Source organism: Pelodiscus sinensis, chromosome 8 (assembly GCF_049634645.1).
Source record: "Pelodiscus sinensis isolate JC-2024 chromosome 8, ASM4963464v1, whole genome shotgun sequence".
NCBI lineage: Eukaryota > Metazoa > Chordata > Testudines > Trionychidae > Pelodiscus > Pelodiscus sinensis.
The window spans coordinates 27,819,581-27,846,575 of record NC_134718.1 but is presented as its reverse complement, the minus strand read 5'-3'; the positions used below and the strand labels follow the sequence as shown (position 1 = coordinate 27,846,575).

Below are 26,995 nucleotides of genomic sequence, written 5' to 3'. Positions count from 1 at the left end.
TTCACCATTGCCTGGGAACTTTGGATTGAGTTTGCAACTCATAACCCAAAACAACTTCCCTCTTGACAGACTAAGGATGAATTGAAAAAAAGCAAGTAAAACTCTGACTGTAAGCATGCATATGTGCTTAGCTTTCATCAGGTGAGTACTCTCATTGAAGTTTGTGGACAAATCAACTGCTCAAGTGTTTGTGCAAGTGGGACTAAAAATGTATAACCAGTAGGTGTGTAAGGGATGGTGTGGGTTGGGGGTGGGGTTCTTTTTGTTTGTTTGTTTGTTTGTTTGTTTGGTGTGTGTGGGTTTTTTTGCTCATTCCAGAATGAGGTACGGAGTAGGTCCCTGGAAATGAGATAGGATCATCCAGACAGTACTGTCAGATACTGTTCATGAGACTGGATGTCATGGTTACATAAAAAAGAGAAAATAACATAGTAGTGGCCATACTGGGTCAGCGCAGACGTCTTTCTAGCTCCGTATCCTGTCTTCCGACAGTAGTCAATTCTAGGTGCCCCCAAGGGAACGAACAGAACCGGTAATCATCAAGTGATCCATCCTTTTTTGCCCATTCCCAGCTTCCCAACATCCTCTGGCAAGGAGTTCCACAAGTTCTGTGCATTGTGTGAAGAAACACTTCTTGTGTGTTTTTAAACTATCCAATAGGTGCCACGCTTTGCGGATAGTAGAGCAAGTTTCAGAATGGTAGTTCTTGCTATAAATGCTTTCAGTAGTCAAATTATTAAATTTATTCTGTATTAATTGCACTTTCATTTGATGATCCTTCAAACATGTCTCACTCCGTTTGCTCCTTTAAACTGGTAAACCTCATTGAATGAGGAATAAGGCTTATTTCAAGAGAAGGGTTTTCTCTCGAAATAACCGCGTCCTAACAGCGTCTGTTATTTCAAAATAGTGCCATAATGCGAATATGCAAATGAAGTGTGGGATATTTAAATCCTGGCTTCATTTGCAGTTTCAAATGCCTTCATTTGCATCCCTCTCTCGAAAGAGGGTGCAAGTGTAGACATACCCTGAGAGATTTTATCCTTCAGAGTCTGTTAGAATGATAGATCAATTTAATATCTTTTTCATTATAGGTTTGCCTTCTGTCCTCCAATGGCCTTTTTGGAGACTCTGTTGATGATAAACAGACCAAGCAAAGGAAATATTTTATTTAGTGTTGATTCGAATGCAAACTATGTGATGAGGAAATACTGATGTCCCTTTCTCTTAATGGGATTTTCCTAAGTTTTGGACTATTAGGTTTCCTCACATTTCAGAGCTTGTAGTTATGCAAGTATCCGATAATACTCCTGATCTTAGCCATGAGGCTGAGGAGTCTTTTGATTAATTTAGTGTGTAGAAATCTACAGCTGCAGAATTTATGAATTACCGAATTTCATCTCAAACTTTTTATTCTGATTTCATCTAATTGTGTTGGGAACTGGCTAATAAGGCAGTTAGTTATGGAAATGATGTGTGTTGATTCACTTTTAGGTGGAAAATGAGGAAAATGTATCACATTTTCCTCAAGAAATTTAGGTAATTATAAAACTGAAACTTATTTCTGAACATGGCATTGCCTAGTGCCCTGGGGATGTGGGAGGTAAAGTAGGTTGGGAGGCCTGGGGCCTGTTTTCTTTTCCCTCAGCCCCAGCGCAGCGACCAACAGCCAGGAAGGGAGGAAAGGGTTTGGGGTGGGGAGACTACTTACTCAGTGTGCTGGCAGGCAAGATGGCAGAGCCCCAGACTGCTGTCCACTCTCTTGGTGGTATAATTACCCCCAGTGGACACTACAGGATAACTCTCCCCTTCGTGCTTGCTGCCCTCTTTGGCCATTTGAATATTGCATCCCTTAAACAGCAGCCCCTCTCTGTGCATGTTTTGGAAAACTATCCTTTTCCTGGGGCTTCCAGATGTCTTGACACAACCAAACCCTGACCTTGCTTTAAGTTAGGGGAAAAGGAACTTGCATATCAAATTTGGTGTCCCTAGCTCTTACCAGTTAGGACAAGTTCTTGAACAAACGACTCATAGACAGGCACATGGACACACACTAAATAAATATATATAATAATTGTAAAGAGTTTTTAATATAGCTGTAGTCCTTTTTAATGAGAGAATTAGAAAGACCCAAATTGTTTAGTGGTCAAATTTTCACAGTAATTGTTGGAAAATGAAAAATCACGTTTTCAATTATCATAGATTTTATAGATGCTTTTCTTTAGATGCACATTACCCCATTTTTATCAGGCACTGATAACTTTCTACACATTTAAATATATATTTTATTTTAAAATTTAATATACAATAGTTAGTGTATTTTAACAATATTAAATGTTTACAAATTTTCACTTGTGTAACTAGATGCAGCTGCTTTTTTATTCCGTTTATAATTGCAGAGAAATTACCTTCTGTTTGCAAAACTAACATGAATTCCATTATGGCCTCTCTCCCTCTCTCTGTCTCTAACATATATTGTGCTGCATATAAACATTTTTTTTAACTGTTGGCATGTGAAAATTCATTGTAACTTGTCTCTGTACTCTTAAAGGAAACAAATTTTAATATTTTTTTCATCTAAAACATGCCTGGGATAATCTTTCCTGTATTGTCCAATTCAGATCTAATATATTGCATTGTATTTCATGGTTTGTGGAATAATATTCAGGATGCAGTGCCTTTATTTTTAAGGAGTATAATCCTTTGCTTGTCAAAATTCAGGAAGAATTATTTTTATACAATATAATTAACTGATTAAACACAATTTAACATTCTTATCAAGTAGACGATGGAATTTCCATTCACTGCTCGATTCGTAAGTAAAGGGGGAAACTGTAGAGCCGCAGCAGGGTTAGCTCCTGTGGCTGAGAGCTAACCCCTCTGCAGCTCTGCCTTTTAAATGTGGCAAGAGCCAGGTGGCTCTTACTACATTTAAAAAGCAGAGATGCAGTGTTTGGGACTGGGCCCGAGCTGGTACAGCTGTGTCCTGGCTCGTGCCAAGTCCCCTGCTGTGTCTCTGCCTCCCCTGCCCTCCTGAGGAGATGGTGCTGGGTGGAACTGGCTTTTAAGTAATATAAGATAAATAAGACCCATAAGAACAGCCATACTGGGTCAGATCAAAGGTCCATCAAGGCCGGTATCCTGTCTGCCAATAGTGGCCAATGCCAGATGCCCCAGAGGGTAGGAATCACAACAGATAATCCTCACGGATTCCTCCCCTGTCACCCACCTCCAGAGAAACAAAGGCTAGGGATACCATTCCTACCCTTGATGGACCTAGTCTCCATGAATCTATCTAGCTCTTTTTTGAACCCTGTTAAAATTCTAGCCTACTTTGCATCCTCTGGCAAAGGAGTTCCACAGGTTGATTGTGCACTGAGTGAAGAAAATCTTCCTCTTGTTTGTTTTAAACCTGCTGCCTATTAACTTCATTTGGTGACCCCCTACTTCTTTTATTGTGGGACTAAGTAACTTTTCCTTATTCAGTTTCTTCACACCACTCATGATTTTATAGACCCCCTTAGTCTCCTCTTTTCTAAGCTGAAAAGTCCAAGTCTTTTTAATCTCTCTTCATATGGAACTCATTCCAAACCCCAAATAATTTTTATTGCCCTTTTCTGAACCTGGAAATCTGAAGTCAAAGCTCTTTTGATGTCACTTTTTCAAAACACACATTAAATGTACTGACATCCTAACATGACCAACTTTTTATTAAAACTTTCAGACAGGTATGTTCCTAATCTTCTGAAGTCACTAAGATCTCAGAAAATTATTCACATCTGTTGTGGAGAAGATCATACTGCTGCTCTTACAAAGGTACAGTACTTAAAGTACCATCTGATTTTGTAAAATTTAGATACTTTATAGCAGTGAATAATACTCTTTTAGAACCTCTCTAAATGTATTATTTGTGTTTTTTAAAAGTTGGATGGATAAAATATGGCCCATGAAATCACAATAGTAAGAAAAAGGTTAAATATTGCAATAAAAGATCCACATTCTTCATAAGTTATGTAAACCATGTTTGTAATACAGGCAGTCCCCGGGTTACATGGATCCGACTTACATCCGATCCCTACTTACAAACGGGGTGAGGCAACCCCGCACTAGCTGCTTCCCCCCCAGCAGACCAGGGAGCGGCTTTTCTCAGCAGACACCTCAGCTTGAGAATAAAGGACTGAGGGAAGTGAGGTGTGGGAGAATAAAACTGAGCTCTGGAGAAATGTTTGGCTAGAGTTTCCCCTACAGTATGTACCAGTTCCGACTTACATACAACTTCAACTTAAGAACAAACCTACAGTCCCTATCTTGTACGTAACCCGGGGACTGCCTGTACATGTACTGTGGTGGCACAGTTTTGGTGCTACATCTATGCTGCTGTAGCACTATAGTGTAAACCAGTCGTGGGCAATCTGCAGCCTGCCCTGTCTGTGGCAAGCGAACCCATATGCATGTCTCCCACTTGCCTCTTGTGCACTGGGACACCAGTATCCCATCCTCCCTCTCCCCCAGCACTTTCGAAGTACCTGCCAGTAAATTGCCTGATTCATGTTCCATCCCCACTCCTTCCCTCTCTTCCAGAGCTTGAACAGCTGCAATCAGCTGATTCACGGCATTCCAGCTCTGGGAAAGAGGGAGAGGAGAGGGGACAGAGTGCAAATCAGGCGATTCAAGTGCTTTGAAGGTGCTGAGGGGGAGGTGTAGGAAGTGCAGGGCTCTGGTGCCCAGTGTGTGAGAAGAGGATGGGGGCAGATGGGGGGGGGGGGGAGAGGAGGGGCTCAGATGGAACCTCAGTGAGTTGTGGGTTGGTGCAGCCCAATGAAGTGAAGGAGGTCCACTCGTGCAGCCCACTCCCTATCTCTGGTTGCCCGTTGTTGGCGTAAATGCTTCCTGCAGTGATGGAAGTGGTTTTATACACACATGAATGCTGGTGTGATATCAACTTAACTTGTAAGTGTAGACCAGTCTAAGATCTGTGTCAGCTTTATTAAAGATGAATTTGCAAGATTTTGGGACAGCAGTATTGCAGTTCTGACATTTTGTAAACTGCAGTAGGTTGAGCTTCATAATGCACTTTTCTAAATACTAACAAATTTCTGAGCTGAATGGTTTTACTTTTTCTTCACTTGTCAAAGTTTTCACTGATAGGGATAGTCCCAAATTGGGGGATTTGGGAGATTTTATTTTAATCAATCAGCAGTGTTGCTTGTAAATATTAAATGGATTAAGTTCTGTTTAGTTTTAATATTTACATAACGTAACACTTTTTTTTCTGTAGCCCCTTCAAGCTCAGCAGTCTTTTTGCATGTTGTAAATTGCAAAATTAGGGATTTCATTATATTACTCTGTGGAGTAACTGATTTTATGTGAGACTAGTTTTAAAAGCCCATCCAGGATTTAAAAGTACCTGGCACTGTTCGTTCTAATTCAGTGAATGGGGCTGTTTTTCTCAGCTGATGCTGCCATTTTAATGACTGTTTTCAGCAGAGATCCAGTCTGATGCAGAGTAGAATTGAAAGAATCAACTTTGCAATTTGAAAGCAATTGAATATGGAAATTTTCACAGTTGTAAGGTAAGTTGTGTAACTTTAAAAAACGTTTTGAATTAATATTCTGTGAAGGTTTTTGGTTAAAACATTCCTGTTAAATTATTCAGAAACATTTTAAAAATAATTGAACTTGCCTTACAACTGTAAACTTTTGATAGCATGTGCTTTCAAATGGTGACTAATGCTTTCAATCATACTCTGCATCACTTCTTTGAGGAGGGCAGCTTTCTATGTGAAATTATTATGAAATATATTTATGGATACAATTTTAGGGTGTTCCTTTAAAAAAGTTTTTATATGCAATTATAGCTTGTCTGTGGAAGCGGGAAAACAAGGTTTAGTATCTTGTTAAGGGCAGAATTGTGTCATGATGTGGAAACTTCTTCAGGAACATGATTAACAATGTTGTGCACCTGTCATATATTACTAAATTTAATAAAAGGAATTATCCTTTGTATAGATGAGGATCCTTATTTTTTATTTTTGTATCTTGTTAAAATTATATAAACCAAGAAAGAGAAACTGTACAATAGATGAGTGTCTTATTGTTAAATGTATTCTAATTTTTAATCCAAATATATTTGTTTAGGAAGGTGGGGTTTTTACATTTGGAGCTGGAGGCTATGGACAATTGGGTCATAACTCTACCAGCCATGAGATAAACCCAAGGAAAGTTTTTGAGCTTATGGGAAGCATCGTCACACAAATCGCTTGTGGAAGGTAAGGTCCATTCTGTAATAGAGAGATGAATTGCAAAAAAATTTTGTATACTGCACATCCAGTTGCATAGAGAAACATCTCAATTCTGACCCTAAGGGTAAGGGATGAGCACAAAATTAGATGCTTGAAATATTAATGGTGTATACGCTGTCCAAAAGAACATCAATAATAATGTATTTGTAATCTTCGTCCATCCTTGCCTCCCTGATTCTGATACTTGCATATTAAGCTAAGGCATTAAACAGTATTTCACAAGCATTCAAACAAACAAACCAACCCCAAATACTGAGCTATCAAGATGCTCATGTGCCTTGCTAAGTGTAACACAAGAGCTAGAATTTTTTTTTTTTTAAAGAAAAAAAGGAGCACAAGATATAATGGCTTCAGGTAAATGAGTGTCCAATATATACCTGTGTGTACTCCTAGTTCAAGCCATGGAAGATATTTATCATTGTTCAGATAAATAAATATCATTGTTCAGATAAATTTGTAGTAGCACCCAAAATGTAGAGATGAAGACATTGTTCTTGTCCCAAAGAGTTGGTAATTTAAATTGACAAAGAATGGAAAAAAGATACACATTGGAGCAGGGGGTGGGCAAAAGGGTGTCGGCAGGCCGATCTGGCCCACAGAGGCCCTGCTTCTCCCCTGACCCCAGGCCAGTTAGGGGTGGGGGGAAGTGCACAAAGTTTCCGCCACCCTGCCAAGAGAAGACTTCATGCACTCCCTGCCCCCAAGCCCTGATTGGCCTGGGGGCAGGGAGAGTGCGCAAAGTTTCCTCCAGCCCGCAAAGAGCGTGCAGCACTTAGAAGTTCTGCGTGCTCCTGGCAGGGCGGGAGGAGGCTACGCACGCTCCCCTGCCCCTAGGTCCTGATTGGCCTGGGGGGCAGGGGATCACGGGAACTCTCCTCCCACTGCTAGGGGCATGGGTACCTAAGGGAAGCTGGGAGGAGGGGCTACCTCACCCCCAAACCAATCATGGCCTATGGGTGGGGATGCCTGTCTATCCATGGTGACCGTGACTGGACCACACTCTGTTAACAATGTGTATTGATTCACCGCTGCCTATTCTAGGCTGTTCCCTTCTCTACCATGAAGCTAGGGCTGAAAGGAAAAAGAATTGCAGCTAATCTAGCAGAAAATTTAAATGTTAAAAGTCCGAAAACATTCTACAGGTCAGGCTTTTAGTTGGAAGGGATGGCAGGCTCCATATTGCTGCTCTGTCCTGTAATATTCCAGGCCGATCCTTTTATATCGCTGACTTGCAACACGTGATTTCTGGTAACGTGCTGAAGGACATTACATATACTGCTAACAGTCCTATTTTGACTTACACCTAGCATGTTTCAGTACTTGCATAATTTATTTTTAATTTTGTATCTTTGCAATAGGCAGCACACCTCTGCATTTGTTCCTTCATCTGGAAGAATTTATTCTTTTGGTCTTGGAGGTAATGGGCAGTTAGGTACAGGGTCAACTAGTAATAGGAAAAGTCCCTTCACAGTAAAAGGAAACTGGATTCCTTATAATGGGCAATGCCCATCAACCACAGGTAAGCAAAACACTACATATTAACTCTGTAGTGTCTATTTCTGCATTGTCTGTTTGAACTCTGGGATATAGCTAACTATGATTTCCCAGTACAGTTCTCCTTTGAGAGACATCCCTGGGGGTGCTCCACGTCAAGTGCAGAGCGTCCCAGCGCCTCTGGACGGAGTTTTGCTAGCAGTGCCTCAGCGGGGGCTGTGCATGCGCGGTGTATGCGAACTCCCTGACTAGCTGTGTGCAGGCACGGCCCCCCACCTCGCTTCAGTTCCTTTCTACTGTCCCCGGCTGCAGACCGGACACGGCAGTGCTCTTCTCTCCTTAACACACTTAGTTGTTAACTTAGTTACTAGCTTTTGGTTAAGTCTTTCACTGTTTCTTGTTATTTAGATTAAATTAGTACTAGTTTAAAAAAAAAAAAAAAGGCTGCACAGGGTTTGAACCGCCGCTTCAGCGTACAAGCCAGTATGAGCTCTCCTGTCTTCAAACGCTGCGTGCTCTGCAGTGGCGCAGTGTCTGCCTCTATGGGCATGACTCCTGCCTCAAATGTGTGGGGAGCTGTCATTTGCGCAGAGACTGCCCCCACTGTGTCAAAATGAGACTCAGGTCTCACAGAGAGAAGGAGCTTATATTGAAAAAGCTCCATAATGACAAAAGACATGCCTCTGACCCAGGCTCTGGGCATGGCTTAATACCTAATAAAGATAACTCTAAGCCCTCTAAAAGAAGGGCAGGATCATTACCTCAGCAACCTACCAAGAGGCAGTCTGAGAGAAAAAAGTCAGACCACTCAGGCAAGAACCATGAGCATGTTTGGCTGCCCAGGTACTTTGGGTGAACAGTGTAGTAAGCCTGAAAGTGCTTCAAATGCTGTACCGACAGAGGCAAAGTGCCATCCTGTGCCAGCCTCAGCAAATCTGGTAATGCTGTCTCCAATAACAGCTACACCGGTACCTCAGCTTCTCAAGATGGCACCCAGAGAAGGGCTAGAGCATTCTGTGAACACTGCCCCCTCCTTTCAGCTGTTAGGGGCTATAGCTCTCCCTCTCAGCGCTGAGGTAATACGGGCTCCTTTCAGTAGCGCAGCCCCCCGCATCACAAACTCCCCTAGTCACCTACAGGGAGAATAAAGACTTGCAGTTTGATGCAACGCTTCACTTCCCTAGAGAAGACCAAGCTTGTTACCTCAGCGACCCACCAGACGAATTCTGAGGTAAAAAAGTCAGACCACTCAGATAAGAACCATCCGAGCACGGTTTGACTTCCCAGGTACTTCGGGCGAACAGTGTAATAAGCCAGAAAGTGCTTCAAACGCTGCCCTTACAGAGGCAACAGGCCATTCCTTGCCAGCCTTAGAAACCCCAGTAGTGCTGACGATTATGGCAATTCAACCGGTACCTCAGCCTCTCATGATGGCACCTAGGGGAGGGATGGAGCACTCAGTCAATACTGCCCCTTCCTCTCAACTATTAGGGGCAATAGCTCTCTCTCTTCGCTCTGGGATAAACAGGCTCCTCTCAGCTAGCGCAGCCCCCCTCATCACTAACTCCCCTGATCACATACAGGGAGAATAAAGTCTTGCAGATTGATTCATCTCTTCACTTTGAGTGAAGACAGACAGTTAGTCACTGCTTTCTGATGACTCAGATCCGCCATCTTTTCTCTCTCACGACAATGGAGAGGATTTTGGCACTTTTCATCACAACTGGTCCCTGATTCAGAAGGGTCACTGGGGACACACAGTCACTTGCAACTGGACCTTATCAGAGCGCAAATGACTCCCTGGGCTTCCTATCTGTGGATGCCCCTGCCTGTGGCATACCCCCCACAGTGGCAAATGTGGAACTAACCTCCACAACAGCACAGAAAGAGACCATTTAAAATTAAACATAGATAAGACTCTCACGATCTACTGAATCTCCTCATAGACACGTTAGGAGGAGTGATAATGAGAGCCAATATTCCCTATGTCAGCGAGGGATCTTTGGCTCACACAACATCATTAGATGATACGGGGGAGGCAATTCTACCTCTGTCAGCTAACACTTCGGAGGGCGTTTCCTCTTTTCCTCCTTCCGAAACTTATTTAAAAGAGTTGCGCAAGATCTAAATATCCCTGTGGAGGAAGTACAGGATACTCCCCTTGAGCTCACTAACATCCTACAAGCCTAATTTCTCTTCATACATTCCCCCCACACCAAAATTACTTAACTCCATCTGACTAAGAAAATAAAAGAGTAGACTCCTTTGGAAAAAGAGTGTATGCTTCAGCCATACTCCAGCTGAGGGGAGCAATTTATTCAGCCCTGCCTTAGTAAATACTATTATAACAATCACATGAAAATGAACACATTTATTGATTATCTGCCCGAAATAAAAAAATGCACATTTCTAAGCCATTGTCTCTGGGGGCAGTCCATTTTCGCATATAGCGTTGCAAGCGGCTCTCGATGCAGCAGACAGAGCCACAAGAATGATGGCTACGGCTGTCACTATGCAGCTGGCCTCCTGGTGCAACCCTCTTCCTTCATCACTAATTACCTCAGACACATGGGCCCAAACCATTTTCAGTACATGGTCCTACCCTTCAGACTCTACATCTCTGAGAGTATTTTCCAAGATCCTAGTGGCAGTCACTGCCCACCTCAGGAGACAAGGAGTTACCATATATCCCTACCTGGACGACTGCCTAGTCAAAGCAAGGTCCAGACAAGAGTGTTATCAACACACTCACATGGTGCTAGACTGTCTTCATTCTCTAGGACTTCTAGTAAACCACCCCAGATCAATTCTTATACTCTCGCAGACCGTCCAATTTATTGGGGCACACCTGAACTCTGTCACAGCCAAAGCCTCCCTCCCTCCCAACAGAGCTACTCACATCAGCCTCCTGGCATTATCCCTACAGGACATGCCTAAAGTCACTGCACTCAACTTTCTTCTATGTTTAGGCCATATGGCTTCTTGCAACCCTTGGTATCCAATGTGAGGCTATTTATGAGGTGTCTCCAAGGCTGGCTCCTAACACAGTACAAACCAAACATTCATTCACTGACAAAGAGGCTAACTATGCTTCCATCAGTCAAAGCTTCATTAAAATGATGGACAGAGGTGTCCAATCTAACTACAGGCACGGCCTTTCCAATCCACAGAGCCCACGGTGGTCATCACCACGGACGCCTCGCTCACAAGCTGGGGTGCTCACATAGAAGAAAGAACAGTTCAAGGACTGTGGTCCCCTGCAGAGTGTGCTCTGCACATAAATATCTTAGAACTCAGAGCTGTCCGCCTAGCATGTAAAAAAGCTACTCCCTTAGGCAAACGTGAAGACACGGACATATATTCCTGACAACTCGGCATACATGTTTTATGTAAACCGACAAGGCGGAACATGGGCCCTCCCCCAGGAGCACGAATGGGAGATGGACCATACAATCTTGCGAGAAATATTGAGTCAGTGGGGCCACCCTTGCATAGATCTGTTTGCCACCAGATCCAAAAGAAAATGCATGATGTATTCTTCCAGAGCGGGCATGGGCAAACACTCCCTAGGAGTCAAGTATCAGAGGGGTAGCCGTGTTAGTTTGGATCTGCAAAAGCGACTAGGAATCCAGTAGCACCTTATAGACTAACAGAGGTATTGGAGCATAAGCTTTCGTGGGCAAAGACCCACTTCGTCAGATGCATGTAGTGGAAATTTCCAGAGGCAGGTATAAATATGCAGGCAAGAATCAGGCTAGAGGACACAAATCAGATATTAGGAATGGTAATATACAAAAACCTGTAGGCGAACACTTCAATCTCCCTGGACACACAGTAGCAGATTTAAAGGTAGCCATCTGCAGCGAAAAAACTTCAGGACCAGACTTTAGAAACTGCTGAGCTGCAGTTCATCTGCAAATTTGACACCATCAGCTCAGGATTAAACAAAGACTGTGAATGGCTACACATTTACAAAATCAGCTTCTCCTCTCTTGGTGTTCACACCTCCAGATCAGCTGCTAGAAGTGGGCCTCATCCTCCCTGATTGAATTTACCTCCTTATCTCCAGCCTGATTCTTGCCTGCATATTTATACCTGCCTCTGGAAATTTCCACTACGTGCATCTGATGAAGTGGGTCTTTGCCCATGAAAGCTTATGCTCCAATACCTCTGTTAGTCTATAAGGTGCTACAGGACTCCTTGTCACTCCCTAGGGAGACGCTCTGTCTCGCTCATGGAATGCCCCCCTACTATACACGTTCCCTCCATTTCCCCTCCTGAAAAGATCATCATACAGATAAGTAGGGACAAAGCGAAGATCATCCTCATAGCTCCGTGCTGACCAAGACAGCCTTGGTTCCTTCTGTTATTCAGGATGACGCAAAGCCATCCAATCACATTATCACAAGTACCTTACATCCTCTATCACCCACAAATCAGTACGCCTCACCCACAACTCTCAATGCTCCATCTAAAAGTGGGCACCTCAGTGCTTCACTGGCATAGAGCTCTAGTGCTCCCAACAAGTCCAGGAAGTTCTGTACAGCAGAGCTCCTGCAACAAGAAAAACATATATTAGTAAATTGACACGATTTACACATTGGGCCTGCAAGCACAATATACCGCCGCAAACAGTCCCACTCCTGATAATATTGGATTACTTACTGCATCTGATAGTCTGTTCTCTCTTTGGCCTCAGTCAGAGTGCACCTACCAGCTATAACAACATTGCATGTACCACTGCATGACACCACTTTGGTTACACACCCCACAATGAAATGTTTTTTGGAAGGCCTGCAAGCATTATACCCTGGCATGTCACCCCCACCAAAACAATGGGACCTCCACCTGGTTCTGATAACATTAACAAAACCGCCTTTTGAACCTATGGCCACATGCTCCTTACTCCACTTAACGCTTAAAACAGCGTTCCTAGAGGCTATCACATCAGCAAACAGAATAAGTGAACTATCCTGTCTCACATCCGGTCCACCATTTACTATTTTCCTTAAAGAGTGCCCATGCGGCCACACCCCAGTTTTTTACCTAAGGTACTCGTGGCCTTTCACATCAATCAAACAATACACCTACCTGTGATTTTCCTAAAGCCCCATTCCAATGCCTTTGAAGCGCAGATGCTCACGCTTGACATCAAAAGAGCTCTTTCTTTCTTCATTGACAGACCAAATCTTTCAGGTCCTCTCCTCACCTGTTTGTTTCCATCGCTAACCATAACATGGGAGAGAATATCATCTCAAAGAATATCCCACTGGATATCAGAGTGCATTAACGCCTGCTACTCACTTAATAATTCGCCTGCACCTGCTCCAGTCTGAGCACACTCTACGAGGCCAGTTACAATCTCGGTTGCATACCTCAGAAAAGTTCCACCGGAGGACATTTGTGCAGCAGGACCAGGGTCCACAGATCACACTTTCGCGAAACACTACTCGCTTTCCTTGGTTCCTTTACGCCACAATAGGGGTACGTCTAGACTACATGGCTCCATCGAAGGAGCCATGTAAAATAGTAAACTTCGTTTTATACCGGAGCGGTCGACAAAGGCTGTGCCAGATCAGCTGATCGTCGGCACAGCGCGGCAGCATTTTTATTTTAATGAAGTGGGGATTATTTAAATCCCCGCTTCTTTAACTATGCTGAGTAAACTATTTTACATGGCTCCGTCGACGGAGCCATGTAGTCTAGACGTACCATAAGTGAGCGAAGGCTGTTGTGCGGACAGCATACTTACTGGATCTGAAGTCCCTCCGTACGATTGTAGTCACCTGATATGGAGCACCCCCAGGGGCATCTCTCTCTCGAAGAGGAGGTTACTCACCTCCTGTAACTGATGTTCTTCGAGATGAGTATCCTGGGGTGCTTCACTACCCTCCGTTCCTCCCCATTACTTTGGAAACCTATAAAAATAATAAAATAAAATAAAAGCAATCTTGTCAATCATGCTCCTCTGTCCGGTTCTGGATAGAGAAGGAACTGAATGGAGGCCGGGGGGGCCGCGCCTACACATAGCTAGTCAGGGAGTTTGTGCACCGCGCATGAACGGCCCCTGCTGAGGCACTGCTAGGAAAATTCTGTCCACAGGCGCTGGAACACTCTACACCTGATGCGGAGCACCCCCAGGGACGCTCATCTCTAAGAACGTTAGTTACAGAAAGTGAATAACCTCCTCTTTCTCTTTTGTAAGATTGTCTCTTCCTTAGAACACAGGAATATTGGTCTTTCTCTTTAATATAAACAGTTCCCTCTACCTAAAACATTTTCTGCACTAGGAAATGTCTGCTAAAAATCTTACAGATGATGATACTAATTCAGCTCCTTTTGGCATAATACCAGTGAGTGTGCTAATGTAGCACAAGGCGTAGGTGGCTGCTGTTATTTAAGTAATGTGTAGTATACACCAGTTCTGAGCATGAGTGATAACTTAGTCTTCCTGCAGAGACAACCTTCTTGATTGCTTGATTCATAGATAAGTCATTGTATCAATTGCAATGTAATATACCACTGTAAACTATGTCTGGAATTAACCAAATTTTAATTTAATTACAGACAATGAAGAATATTATTGTGTAAAGAGAATTTTCTCTGGTGGAGATCAAAGTTTTTCACACTACTTTAATCCACAGGTAATAAATTTAAATACTGTAGATCAGTTTCAAAGTCTATAACCAAGGCTCTGTCATCTATGACATCTTAGACATAAACTATGTGACAGGAATCTTAATCTACGTACTTCTGCCTCCTGAATCTTTTTCCCTTCATAGTACTTGGCCTCAGTCTGGAACAGCACAATCAGTACAATAATATGTAAATTGAGTTTATTTTAGGCTTACCTCCTCTGATTCCCTCTCCTATTTTATATATATACATTTGACCTGCAGTTGACTTTAGTATTGAAAATGCATAATTGCATAGTGCAAGTTGTAGAGGGAATTTGGAGGATTTCCTGGTTGGATTAGTTCACAGTTGGGATTTTGGAGGCTCAGGAAAGTGGAAAGCTAGTTGTGGCCTTTGACACCTAGAACACACTTAAAGCTTTTGGTAATGGGATGCATGTCCTCTTCCCTTTTCAGGCAGGCTCAGACATGAGTGGGGTTTGAACTTCTTGTTTTCTGCCTCTTCTCAGGGACTCTTACCAGCAGCTAACTGCCTTAGTGTACTTGGTCCCAAAATCTGGTATTCTGTCCAGCAGTGATGTATAAGCATGTTTAGCATGTTCAGCCCTGTAGGGGGTTGCAGATAGGGGCTGCTCTCACGTGGATGCCCCACAGGCAGGGGTTGTTCCTGCATCATTTATCATTCCTGTGGTGGGAAGAACACCTTAGCAGCCCAACACACTATAATAGAGGCCCAACTTAAATGTATACCACAAATTAAAAAACATAGAAGAAGAAGTAAAAAAGAGCCACCGTGGCTTAACAACCATGTAAAAGAAGCACTGAGAGAGAAAAAGGCATCTTTTAAAAAGTGGAAGTCAGATCCTAGTGAGGTAAATAGAAAGGAGCATAAACACTGCCAAATTAAGTATAAAAATGTAATAAGAAAAGCCAAAAAGGAGTCTGAAGAACAGCTAGCTCAAAAGGTAATAATGAAATGTATTTTAAGTACATCAGAAGCAGGAAGCCTGCTAAACAACTAGTAGGGCCCCGGACGATTGCAATACAAAAGGAGCCCTTAAAGACGATAAAGTCATTGCGCAGAATTTAAATGAATTATTTGCTTCAGTCTTCAAGGTTGAGGATGTTAGAGAGATTCCCAAACCTGACCCGTCCTTTGTAGGTGACAAATCAGAGGACTTGTCCCAGATTGAAGTGTCATTAGAGGAGGTTTTGGAATTAATTGATAAACTTAACAGTAACAAGTCACCGGGACCAGATGGCATTCACCCAAGAGTTCTGCCCTTTTCTTGTGCTCCCTTTTGCTACATCTAGCCTGCTTCCTTTGAAATGATACTCTTCTTATACTCCGCCTATCTCTGTCCTTTTCCCCCGTCAGACCTCATACAAAGAATGAGGTTTTGGTATGAGAAACTGTAACAGAAGTTGAGTCAATGCCCTAAGAGTTGCAAGTCTTGAGATTGCTTGTTCGTTTGTAAGTTACAGATGTGAGGTTTTGTTGGAGGAGTAGCAGGGTTGCTATTCTTCTAATTGTTGGTAGCCACACCCTCAAAGACATGCACCCTGCTCCTCCTCTTCCCCCAGAGCCCATTGCTCACTCCTCTATCACTGGGTGGTCTTCAACCCCCTCACCCTCTACCCCCTAGCTAGGCTCCCTGTGCTCTGGGGCTGGGGTGGGAGCTGCTACAGCATGACAAGGAGCCTGCATGAAGGTAGGAGGGAGCCCTGGCTGAGCAGGGTCGGACATAGGTTAATGACCTGCTTCCATCCCATGCCCCAGACTTCTGGTGTACAGTCAATATATTTGACTGGACATGGCCGGGTCTCTCTTTGGATGAGGGATGTTAGCAGGTAGCTGGATAATCATTTAACTGATAAGCTTTTGCCTTTCAGTTAATGGTGCTGGTTAACCACAACAACCCCATCTCCATGTTCAGGGCCAGCCCACAACATTTTGGCACCTGAGGTGGGGAGCTCAAATGAGCCCCCATACCCCCTTGCTTGGGCCAAAACTTTGAAAGGTCTCAATTCTGTTCTACTTCTCTCATGGTACTGCAGAGAGAATACATATGCACCAGCAGCAGACGCAGTTTTCTACACTCTGGGTTCTAGTGGTGTCCCCTCCCACCCCCCAGTCTGGCACCTGAGGCGACTGCCTCTGTTCGCCTCATGGTAAAGCCAGCCCTGCCCATGTTCTCTGAATTTAAAACTCAGACTGGCAGGCTGGGTCAGTCCCAGCCCACTAGTCTGAGATTTAAATGAAGAGCATGCAAGGGAGCCACCTGCCACCCCATGCTACAGTCTCTGATACAGAGGCAGCAGCATGAGGCAGCAGATGGGAGCTGGACTGTACAGGGAGCTGGTATGAAAAGTGGCTCCTGCCAGTCGCCTTGCACTGTTGCCTCAGAATTGGAAGCAGGAGCATAGGATGGCAGCAGCTCCTGTCCGTGGGGTCCTGAGCTCCCCATGGACAGAGGCAGCTGAGACCCTTGTGGACAGGGGCTGCTGCCACCCTGTGTTGCTGTCTCTGTATTAGAGGCAGCAGAGCAGGGCAGTAGGTGAGAGCCAGTCTGTGTGGGGAGCTAATCTTTAAACTGGCTTCCCTCATGGACCGGCTCCTGCCAGCCATCCCAGGTATGGGGTTGGGAGTGCACTGACTGCCAACCCCAACCATGGAGGTCATTGCATAATCATATAACCACTAAGAATTGTTGCAATTACATGATTACTAAATTAAACTATTTCTAACATCCCTATTTTGAACCTGAATTTCTGGTTGAAAAATGGGCACCTGGCAACCCTGGCACCAGGGCACAGAAGCTAAAAACCAGACTATCCAGGTAAAAGCCAGATGGGTGGCAACCGTTAGAGGTAGGAGCCACTGTTGATGAGACACTAATAGGATTGGGCAGAGGAAAACTATCTGCTTTCCCACTGAAACAACTGCTAGCTTCCTTGCACATGCCACCTTGTAGGAGGTTCTACATAGCACGTGGGATTGGGAGAGGAGGTTAGAATAGCTACTGAATGTGGTGACTAACTTTGCAGCTTCAATTCCATTGGAGTGTGGGAGCAGCTGGAAATGCGAATTGCCCTACTAAAGAAATGAACAGTGGCACTGCAATTTAGCAAGACATTCTGCTAATATCCAGTTTGAGATTGCATTTGGGAGATTCTTAGAGGAGTAGGAGTTCATGGGGGGATATTTAGTATAGATTAAGTTAAGTTCTGTGGCATTTACCCTGGGATTTCCTTGTAAGTTTGTGATCTTACCTTTGAACTATTTCTCTGTGTGACTGCAATGAGGGGAGATTGTGGTCAATTTTCAGCCTCAAGAAACTAGGAGTGTTTTAAATCTAAGTCACCTCCTTTGTCCTCCCCCTTTTCACCCCCTTTCCTTGGTGCATATCTTGTGTGTAAAGAAGTCAATGGAATACTTCCAGATTGTCTGCAGAGTTCCTTTCACTGCAGTGGGGAAGAATGTGTGAATAAAGAATTTTGTCAGTTATATGTTAGGGGGTCACTTTTTCCAGTAAGACTGATAAATTGAAAAATTATTCTGCTTTTTATGGCTGGTTTGCCTCTTCTAAATTTAGAACATGATGCCACCAGATGACTTCAGATATCCTGACTCTTCAAAGCAGATTTGGACTGTGAATGAAGTATTTATTCAGAAATTGCTGACCTGTCCATCTGGAAGACTTCCTCTAGAGATAGCGGAGTAAGAACAAATTAAACTGTTGAGAGAAATATTTTTTAAAATGAAACTATTATAATTCATATAGTTATGAAAGTTTGTATACAAAGAATGTTTAATTGGCTTTGAAGTACACATCCTTAGCTTTACTCTTGACTGTGCTGCATGTAGTGCAATTTAAAGCTTTATTGTAGTTCTACTTAATTTCTGTTTGAAGCAGCTAAAAAAGTATTTCAGACATTGAAGATACAAAATGTGAACTCAAGGTAGGGATTATAAGATACTAGTGGGGTAAGGTGTGCCAAAGGGGGCCTTTATGGATTGTCTAGACTGGGAAAAGTGCTTGAGGGTAGGTCACTTTAATCTTTTCCCTTGTTTAGATCCATGTTAATTCATTTCACTTCAGTATAGCTGGTGGAGTTCTATCTTGATCACTTTTTATAGTCTAGACCCTTGGAGAGCAATAAAGTTTTAGGAATTTTACATCAGGAGAGAAGACTTGAGAGAGATTATTGACAGAAAGCTGGTCATAAAAAATAATGGCCTCTCTAGCATAGGTGAAGAACAGCTTAGGCTTTTGGGGGAGAGGGAACTGGGGATCTCAAAGGGAAAGAATAGAAAGGTGAAGGCCATGTGCTACCAGTTACTTCCATATATGATACTAAACTGTTTCCATATGGATTTTTTTGTGAATTTCAAGTTTGCTGCCATTCATAACTAAAAAATGACTTGGGACAAAAGAAATTCATTTATAAATGCAATCTACAATACAAAGTACTTATCTGTTGTCAGCATCAGATTAGATTGTTGGTTGCAATGTATTGTTGCACTTGATTCAGAAGCGAGAACGTTATCAAAAAATAGCAGCTACTGACGTGAATGAGGACCCTACAGGGGCTGCTCCTGGTGGGACAAAGGAAGTGAAAAACCTGCCCCTTTGGTAGCTCTAAAAGAGACAGATCTCTCAGCTAGAATTCAAATATTTAAAGCTAAGCTTCCCAGCGTTTCAGGAAATTATCTTGTTTTTTTATAGTTCCAGCTGACAAAAGTTATTTCTGAGGTAGATGGCCCTTGCCTATCAGACTGAAATACCTTTAGTTACATATGAAATAATATTTCAATTGCTTGGATTTCTCTTTCCTCATGCATATTAATGCAGTGTTCAGTGGATTTATTATTGTATCTGTAGATTATATTCTGTAGTTGTCTGTTGCATGAGATACAGTGTACATGAAATTTCTTAGTATTACCATTTTTAGTGAATACTAACGATACATTTTAAATTTGCAGAAATGTTTATATTCACAAACCTCACACATCTCACAATATGCATCTAGGAATAGATTGAGTGAGTTGCCGTTCACATGTTCACTTTGCTAGTCTGAAAGACTACAGATATATCAAATTTAATTGCGTTGCTTAGTCCTTAACTCATTTTTTTGTGCAAAATAAAATTAAAATGTACATGCTTTATTTGAATCATTGCTCTGGAGTTGGGCTGGAGATGAGGAGTTCAGTATGAAGGCTGCCCCAGGGAGAGAGAACTACCCTAGCCTTCTCTCACTGCGGTAGCTTGGCACTAGGTGAGAAGCATCTCTCCCTGGCCTCTGCAGTTCCAATGGGCACATCTGGGGGAGGAGTGCATGGGGCAGGTCCAGGTTTGTCCTCCCCCTGAGCTCCCCAGCCAGAGTGAGGAATACAGAAACTATGCACTTTTCCTTGCTCTATGACAAAGGGGAACAACCAGCAATGTTCCTGTATGAATCGGAGAGGGAGGAATGGAGGGGCTTCAGCCTCCCTCTCAATCTCCCTAAAGAGCACCTTGGGGTGGGAGGCTTGGGGCTGGAGCAGTTCCCCATGGGGAAAGGGGCATGCCCCCACCCAGCCCCTTTCATCTGCCAAGTGATTTTGTCTCTTTTCTGTATGTTTTCTGAGAAGCAATCCCATTTCAGGCACGTCCCATTTTTCTCATACAATCAAGCCCTTAGCTTGCTTTAAATTATAAGAGGAAGCTATATAGCAAATTTGGTAGTCCCAGCTCTTAGCATTTAGAAGGAGTTTTTGAACAAAGGGAGGGACAGACTTCTCAAAAATACAGATATAATAAAACAACAGGCCACTTTTAAGAGAGGATTTTGTACCACTAACTAATATGTGTTTTGGATTGTGGAAAAAGCAAGATACGATTTGATAAATCAGATGTCTAATAAAATCACTGGCAACAAGTCCACAAAAGAAGCTACCTGGAAAGTGATTGCCTGAATCAGTTCAAGTATTAGAAGTATTTTACTATAGAGCAATACCTATTTATACAGGTTTATTTTCCTTTGAGAACCATTCAGAACTTGGCATGTGCTGTTAGACAGCTTTATGTATTATAGGAACTGACAAATGAAAATTTGTTTTAACGGTCTCAAGTAACAATTTGTCTTATATGGCTGGCTTATCCAATATTATTTACTAATATTGCTGATAGGCATGACTAGATATTATGTCCTCTGCCATTGGAATACAGGTTGGACCTTCTTGGTCCAGCACCTTTGGGACCTGACTGGTCCTGAACGAGGGAATTTGCCAGATTAGGGGAGGTCCCCTGCCACCAGTCTCCGAGCCCACCACTGCCTCCACTTCTGGGATGGTGAGGCTTCAGTGCCTCCAGCTGGCTGTGTTGCTGTGGGGATCCCGGCTGCGCTGCCAGGGTGTCTTGTGCCATGCGGATCCCGGTCATACTGCCAGGGTGCCCCCTGCTGTTTGTATAAATAACAATTTCTAGTGAACACAGATTTCAATTTTTCAATTGATATGTGACTCTAATTTTTCTTATGTATGTACTTTTTAGTGAAATAGATGGAACATTTTCTTCAGCTGGTTGCCTAAATGGGAGTTTTTTAGCTGTCAGGTGAGTAAGCAATTTTGTAAATTTCAGCCTTTCAAGATACTTTATAGAAGCAGAAATAAAAATTTTGTGAGGGGGAGGGAGAAAAATGGGGTGAGGTGGGGAGAGCAGGTCAATACAAAATTCACTTACATTCTTTTTTTTTTTTTTTTCTTCTTCAGCAATGATGATCACTATAGAACTAGTGCTAGATTCTCGGGGGTTGATATGAACACTGCTAGACTACTATTTCACAAACTTGTAAATCCTGACCATCCTCTTATATCACAACAGGTTTGTCCTGCAAATCTTCCTTAGACCTAGTTATACTGATTTATAAATTGTGTAGTGTTTGGTCTGGTTCTTTAGTATAAAAAAGCAACCTTCTGTATATATCAGTTCTAACTTAATGAGGAATTTGTAAAACCATTTTGTAGTGGCAGCAATACATGTTCGTTTGAATATCTGTGATTCTAATTCCATACCTTTTGTATTGTAATGCTGTACTGTGTACGTAGATAATAGAGAGAACTTTATTGTGTGTGTGCATAATCTAGGCTTGTTTTTTTTTCTAAATTATTGTGATTTTTGTTAGCATTGTATGTTGTTGGATTTGTAACCTTGCTCTTTCCACAAAGCACATGTTAAAGTGTTAACTATGAAGGCTTTGCTGTGGAATAATTACTGTTTTTATCAAAGGTAAACATAGTTACATGAAGTGAATCGCTTTGCTGTGGTGCATGCAGTGCAGTAATGCTATTTTCCAATTATTTTTCTGCACTGCACATCTGTTCATATCATATTGGGATCAAACCTTTTCATAAGTTTGGTACATGTTTAGGTATTTGCTTATTTTTTTTAATAAACTCAAACTGAGTTTATTTAAAATAAAAACACCTATCTCTATACAATGTTGTAGGTTGCAGCTAGTTTGGAGAAGAATCTTATTCCTAAATTAACTACTTCCTTACCTGATGTTGAAGCCCTCAGGCTGTATCTCACTCTACCAGAATGCCCACTGATGAGTGATGCGAACAATTTTACAACATTAGCTATTCCTTTTGGAGCAGCTGTAGTGAATCTGGAAAAAGCTCCACTGAAAGTACTTGGTAAGAACTTTTTAAAATTTTCTATGTTGAAATACTCTTTCTAGCTGAAAATGGGTAGTATGTGGAAATTGCAGAAATGAATTTGCAGGATCTGCAAACATTTTGTACATGTATGCACTTCTATATACATGTGTATATACACAGAGAAAGCGAGAGAGTGAGTTAGGAATCTAGTCTTTCTCTTTTGCTCTGTTACTCCACTATATTTACCTGGCTTTGCTCAGGTCCGTAACCTGTATTCCCACTAACATTTTCCATCCTTGGACAGATTGAATTTTCTTTTGCATAGGTTGAAACTTCTTATGTGCAACACCAATATTGAGGTTGTGTGTGGATATGTACCTCTAATACAAACAGCCTAGATATTTTAAATCAGTGGTCCCCAACCTTTTGGGGCTGCCGGGTGCCCTGGGGGGGGCACTCATGCATCGGGCACCTGGGGGTGGGGCTGCGCACGTGCCCGGGGGCGGGGCCACCCATACGCCATGTGCCCGGTGCCGGCGCCACTCCTGTGCCGCCCGCCCGGGGGCAGGGCCACCCATACGCCGTGTACCCAGGGCCAGAACAGCCCATGCACTGCATGCCCAGGGCTGCTGCCGCTCCTGTGCCGCGTGCCCAGGGGCGGGGACGTCCATATGCCGCGTGCCCAGAAGCTGGCAGCACTCATGCGCTGCGTGCCTGGGGCCGGCACTGCTCCTATACTGCATGCCCAGGGGTGGGGATACCCATACGCCACACGCCAGGGGCCGGCACAGCCCATGCATCACGCGCCCGGGGGCGGGACCGCTCATGTGCCATCCGCCTGGAGGCGGGGCCGGGCCTGATCCTTGGCAGATGCACAGAAATGGCCCAGCGGGAGCCATGGCACCTGCGGGCACTGCGTTGGGGACCACTGTTTTAAATAGTTTATAGATCTGGAAAAAGGAAAAAATAATAAAATAAGTGATGATTAACAAGGTATAATGCTTAAGATGTCTATTTAAAAATTAAATAAAAATTAACACTACCCTTGAAGTGCATGTATTATCATCCTTTCTAAGAACTCAAACTAGTAAATACCCCAAAATGGGGCATACTGAAAACAGCTATATAAATAAATCCAAAGACATGGCCTTTAATTAAAATCATAAAAAAATGCACTAGATATTTACAGCATGCCAAGAAAAATCAGTTAAAAGAATCCTTTTCCTTTTCCAATTCAAAAATATTGTTACATTAAACCATTAACATACATGTAAACTTTATTTGAAATGTAATCCTGCAAATGTCATGACTTGGGCCTTTTGCTCCAGTATTCAGTCACTAAAGCCTGAATCCTTCTCTACAGAAGCAACCTAAATGCTTTATAGTAGAAAAAAACTGAACCATATGAAGTCAGATCCTGCGTTAAGGTCTGCTAATGCAGACTCTCTCACCCCTCCTTATTTCTCTTCTTTGGCTCTGTCTCCTTCCAAATAAACTACATTTTAGCTCAGGCTTTCTAAAATCTCTGGGCAGATGTCCACCTGTCAACAAACTCATCAGGCCCAACTCAAGCTCTTTATCTTTCCCTCCTGATACTAGGCAAAAAATATTTGGTCTAGAACTTCAGAGGATTCACCAATTTGTGTTTGATCTGTAAGTCTAACAGTGGAAAATAGCAGGGTGCTACATTTCTTCTTTAATACCCGTCCCCGTCCCCCCCCCATCACACTTTTCCTGGCATATTTCAGATCTTGTAATTATGTCACCAGTCAGTTGTCAATTAACAATAGCTCCTCCTCACTTCAGCCTCAACAAGAAATGGGAAGATGTACTTGGACTAAGCTCCTTTTTTCTCATTAATGAGACAAGGGAGTTTCCCCAGCAGCATCTAATTTCCCATGTAGCCTCATGACCCAGTATGTCAGCATAACCCACCTGAAATTTTATCACCCTCCCTGTGCAGCCTGCTTCCTTTTCCCCTCCCACCCAGGAGAGGACCCTGTGTCTCTCCCATGCACCAGAAACTGCTGTGCTGAGGCAGAGGGTCTGACTCTTGCTGCAGGCTAAATAAGTCAGGATGTCCCTAACACTCCCCATCCCCATCTCGCCACACAGATGTTGGCACCCATCCACTCCCTCTTTCTCCCATCTACCCTGATGCAATCTACTCCCCCCAGCCCACCTGGAGCTGAGAGATATCTTTCTCTCAAGAATTGCAGGCAGCTGCAGCCCAGCTGGGAGTCAGAGGACACACCATAAACTCTCCACCCTCACACACACACATACCTTACCACTGCCAGCAACCACCCCCCATTTCTCACACCTTTCCTATGAAGTCTGAATCTCTGGAGAGTGCTGGGTTTCTCACAAGTTGCTGTAATCCAGCTAGTCTCCTCTCCTCTCCTGGGTGCTGCAGCCTAGCTGAGAGAGGATGTCTCAAACTTTCCCTCCCTTCCACTCCCTTCCCCTCCCCACCAACCCTTCCCTAGCCATTTACTCCCTCCCTCCCTGTGTCCCCTCCCTACTGGGTGGGAGAGACTCACTGCTCCATCCTCAGCAGGGAGATGCTGCTGTAGCTGAGGAAGAAGTGCCTCTGTCCCAAGTAGGCAGCTCCATGTGCGGCAGCTCTGAGCCCCTAGGTGGGGCTCATTAAGTAGCTGCATGGCAGCACTACTGTGCAGCTTAGCGAGAATCTTGTCCTTTAATCAATTTTGGTTTCTTTTCATTTAAATAATTACTGGGGTGGGGCTGGGCTTGAGGGGTTCATTATGTAGGCTGCCCCAGGGAGTGAGGATTACCCCATCCCCCTCTCACTGCAGTAGCTTGGGGTCAAGTGGGAAGTGCCTCTGCATGGCCACTGCAGCCCCAGCAGACACAGCTGTGGGAGGGGTGCATGTCCTCCGACTAGGGCATATCTACGTTCATTTACCCCCTGCACTCCTCAACTGAAGTGAGGAATGCAGCAAACTGCACACCTTTCTCTTGCTGACAAAGGGGGACAGCTAGTAATGCTCCTGGACAAATCAGTGAGGGGTCAGCTCCCGCCTTTCCTAAAGGGTGCTGGGTAGGGTGGTAGACTTGGGTCTGGGACAGGCTGCGGGCGGGTTGGCAGTGTGCTGCCTGATAGTTTTCTTTTTTTATGGTTTCATGAGAAGCACATCCCATTTCAGACCCATCCCATTTTCCTGGCATAAACAAACCCTTCCCTTGATTTAAGTTATGATAAGAGGAAGCTGTATTCTGAATTTGGTGGTCCTGGCTCTTACCATTTAAGAAGAGTTCTTGAACAAATGGACAGAGGCATTTTCTAAATATATTGGACATTATTGAAAGAGATGTTCTTAATTAGGAAATCCTTAATGTCTGGGGGGCAAATTCTACACTGCACCCTTAGCTCAAAATAAGCTACACAAATTGCATAGCTTATTTTGAGTGTATTTCGAAATGGCTTATTTCATAATTTGGTGCTGTCTGCACAGCACTGCTATTCTGAAATGTCCCTTACTCCTCGTGGAACAAGGTTTACCGGGTGTTGGAATAGCGTTCCCATTATTTTGAAAGATATTTTGAAATAACGGGTACACTGTTAAGACACAGAATAGCTATTCTAATAGTATCCAGAAGTAGCACCACAGTGTAGATATACCATGGGTGAGCTACGTGCCACTCCATAATATAGATTTGTTTTCACTGTCTTCAGTCTGATTCCTTCTGAGTGAGAGAATCTCTGTAGATCATGGATTTCTTTTGAAAGGATTTAGAGGGTTTTGGTGTGCTCCTGTTAGACTGATCTAATTGGTGTTTGCATTTTCGGTGACCTCTTTATATTCACAATTTTCAGCAAAATTTAAATCCGCATAGTCAGGTGTGCTCTTCAAAGAATGTGTGTATGGGGGATTATTTTTCAAAGAAATCATATGTTTACACTGCTGTCATGCTGGAAGAGTCATTGCTCACCTCTCTTGCCAAATAGCATCTTACAGACCAGTGTTTCTCAAAGTGGTCCACAAAACCACTTTGAGAAACCTGTTAACTGGTTGCTCTGGTGTGTTTACTAACTCGCACTGTGGCCACAGAGCCTCGCAGCTCTCATTGGCTCCATTTTGCTGTTTGCATCCAAGGGGAGTCATGGCCTGGCCTACACTACTTCTGCAGCTCCCCTTGGCTGCAAACGGCGAACAAGAGCCAATGGGAGCCACGAGAGCCAATGGGAGCCACCAATAAGTATAGGCAGTCCCCGACTTACGCGGATCCGACCTATGTCGGATCCGCAGTTACGAACGGGGCTGCCCAGAGTACACAGACTGCGGGACCTCGCGGTCCTGCCGCCCGTGTACTCCGGGGCTTTCTCCGTGTCTCCCTGGTCTGCAGACCAGGAAGACGCGGAGCAAAGCCCCAGAGGGGCTCGGGCAGCGGAGCAGCCCAGGTGCGCCTGGGCTGCCCCGCTGCCCGAGCCCCCCCCACCCCACCGGCAGCTTTGCAAACCCTCAGGGAAGCCGGCAGCGGAGCAGTCCAGGCGCACCTGGGCTGCCCTGCTGCCTAAGCTCCCCCCGCGGCTTTGCAAAGCCACGGGGGGGGAGGGGGAGGGAGGGCAGCGAGGCAGCCCAGGCGTGCCTGGACTGCTCTGCTGCCAGCTTCCCTGAGGCTTTGCAAAGCCGCAGGGGGGCTCGGGCAGCGAGGCAGCCCAGGCGAGCCTGGACTGCTCCGCTGCCGGCTTCCCCGAGGCTTTGCAAAGCCGCGGGGGAAGCCGGCAGCGGGACAGCCCAGACACCCCGCGGCTGTCCCGCTGCTGGCGTCCTCAGAGGCTTTGCTCCCCGTCTCCCTGGTCTGCTGGTCTCCAGCAGACCAGGGAGACTGGGAGCAAAGCTGCGGAGGACCCAGGCGGTGGACCGCGGTGCATCTCGGTCCGCCACCCGTGT

At 44.1% G+C, this 26,995-nt stretch overlaps 1 protein-coding gene across 4 annotated transcripts in view; it reads left to right on the top strand.

The window, feature by feature from the left end:
* The window catches only part of HERC4 (HECT and RLD domain containing E3 ubiquitin protein ligase 4), a 105,907-nt gene that overhangs the window by 29,111 nt on the left and 49,801 nt on the right, over window positions 1-26,995 (top strand). For all 4 annotated transcript variants that reach the window (XM_075934914.1, XM_075934915.1, XM_075934913.1 and 1 more), the window contains exons 7-14: window positions 3,725-3,816; window positions 6,139-6,269; window positions 7,661-7,821; window positions 14,364-14,440; window positions 18,028-18,152; window positions 20,968-21,027; window positions 21,186-21,297; window positions 21,923-22,112. In XM_075934914.1, the coding sequence (XP_075791029.1) occupies window positions 3,725-3,816; window positions 6,139-6,269; window positions 7,661-7,821; window positions 14,364-14,440; window positions 18,028-18,152; window positions 20,968-21,027; window positions 21,186-21,297; window positions 21,923-22,112 (948 nt within the window). The remainder of the gene's footprint in view (window positions 1-3,724; window positions 3,817-6,138; window positions 6,270-7,660; window positions 7,822-14,363; window positions 14,441-18,027; window positions 18,153-20,967; window positions 21,028-21,185; window positions 21,298-21,922; window positions 22,113-26,995) is intronic.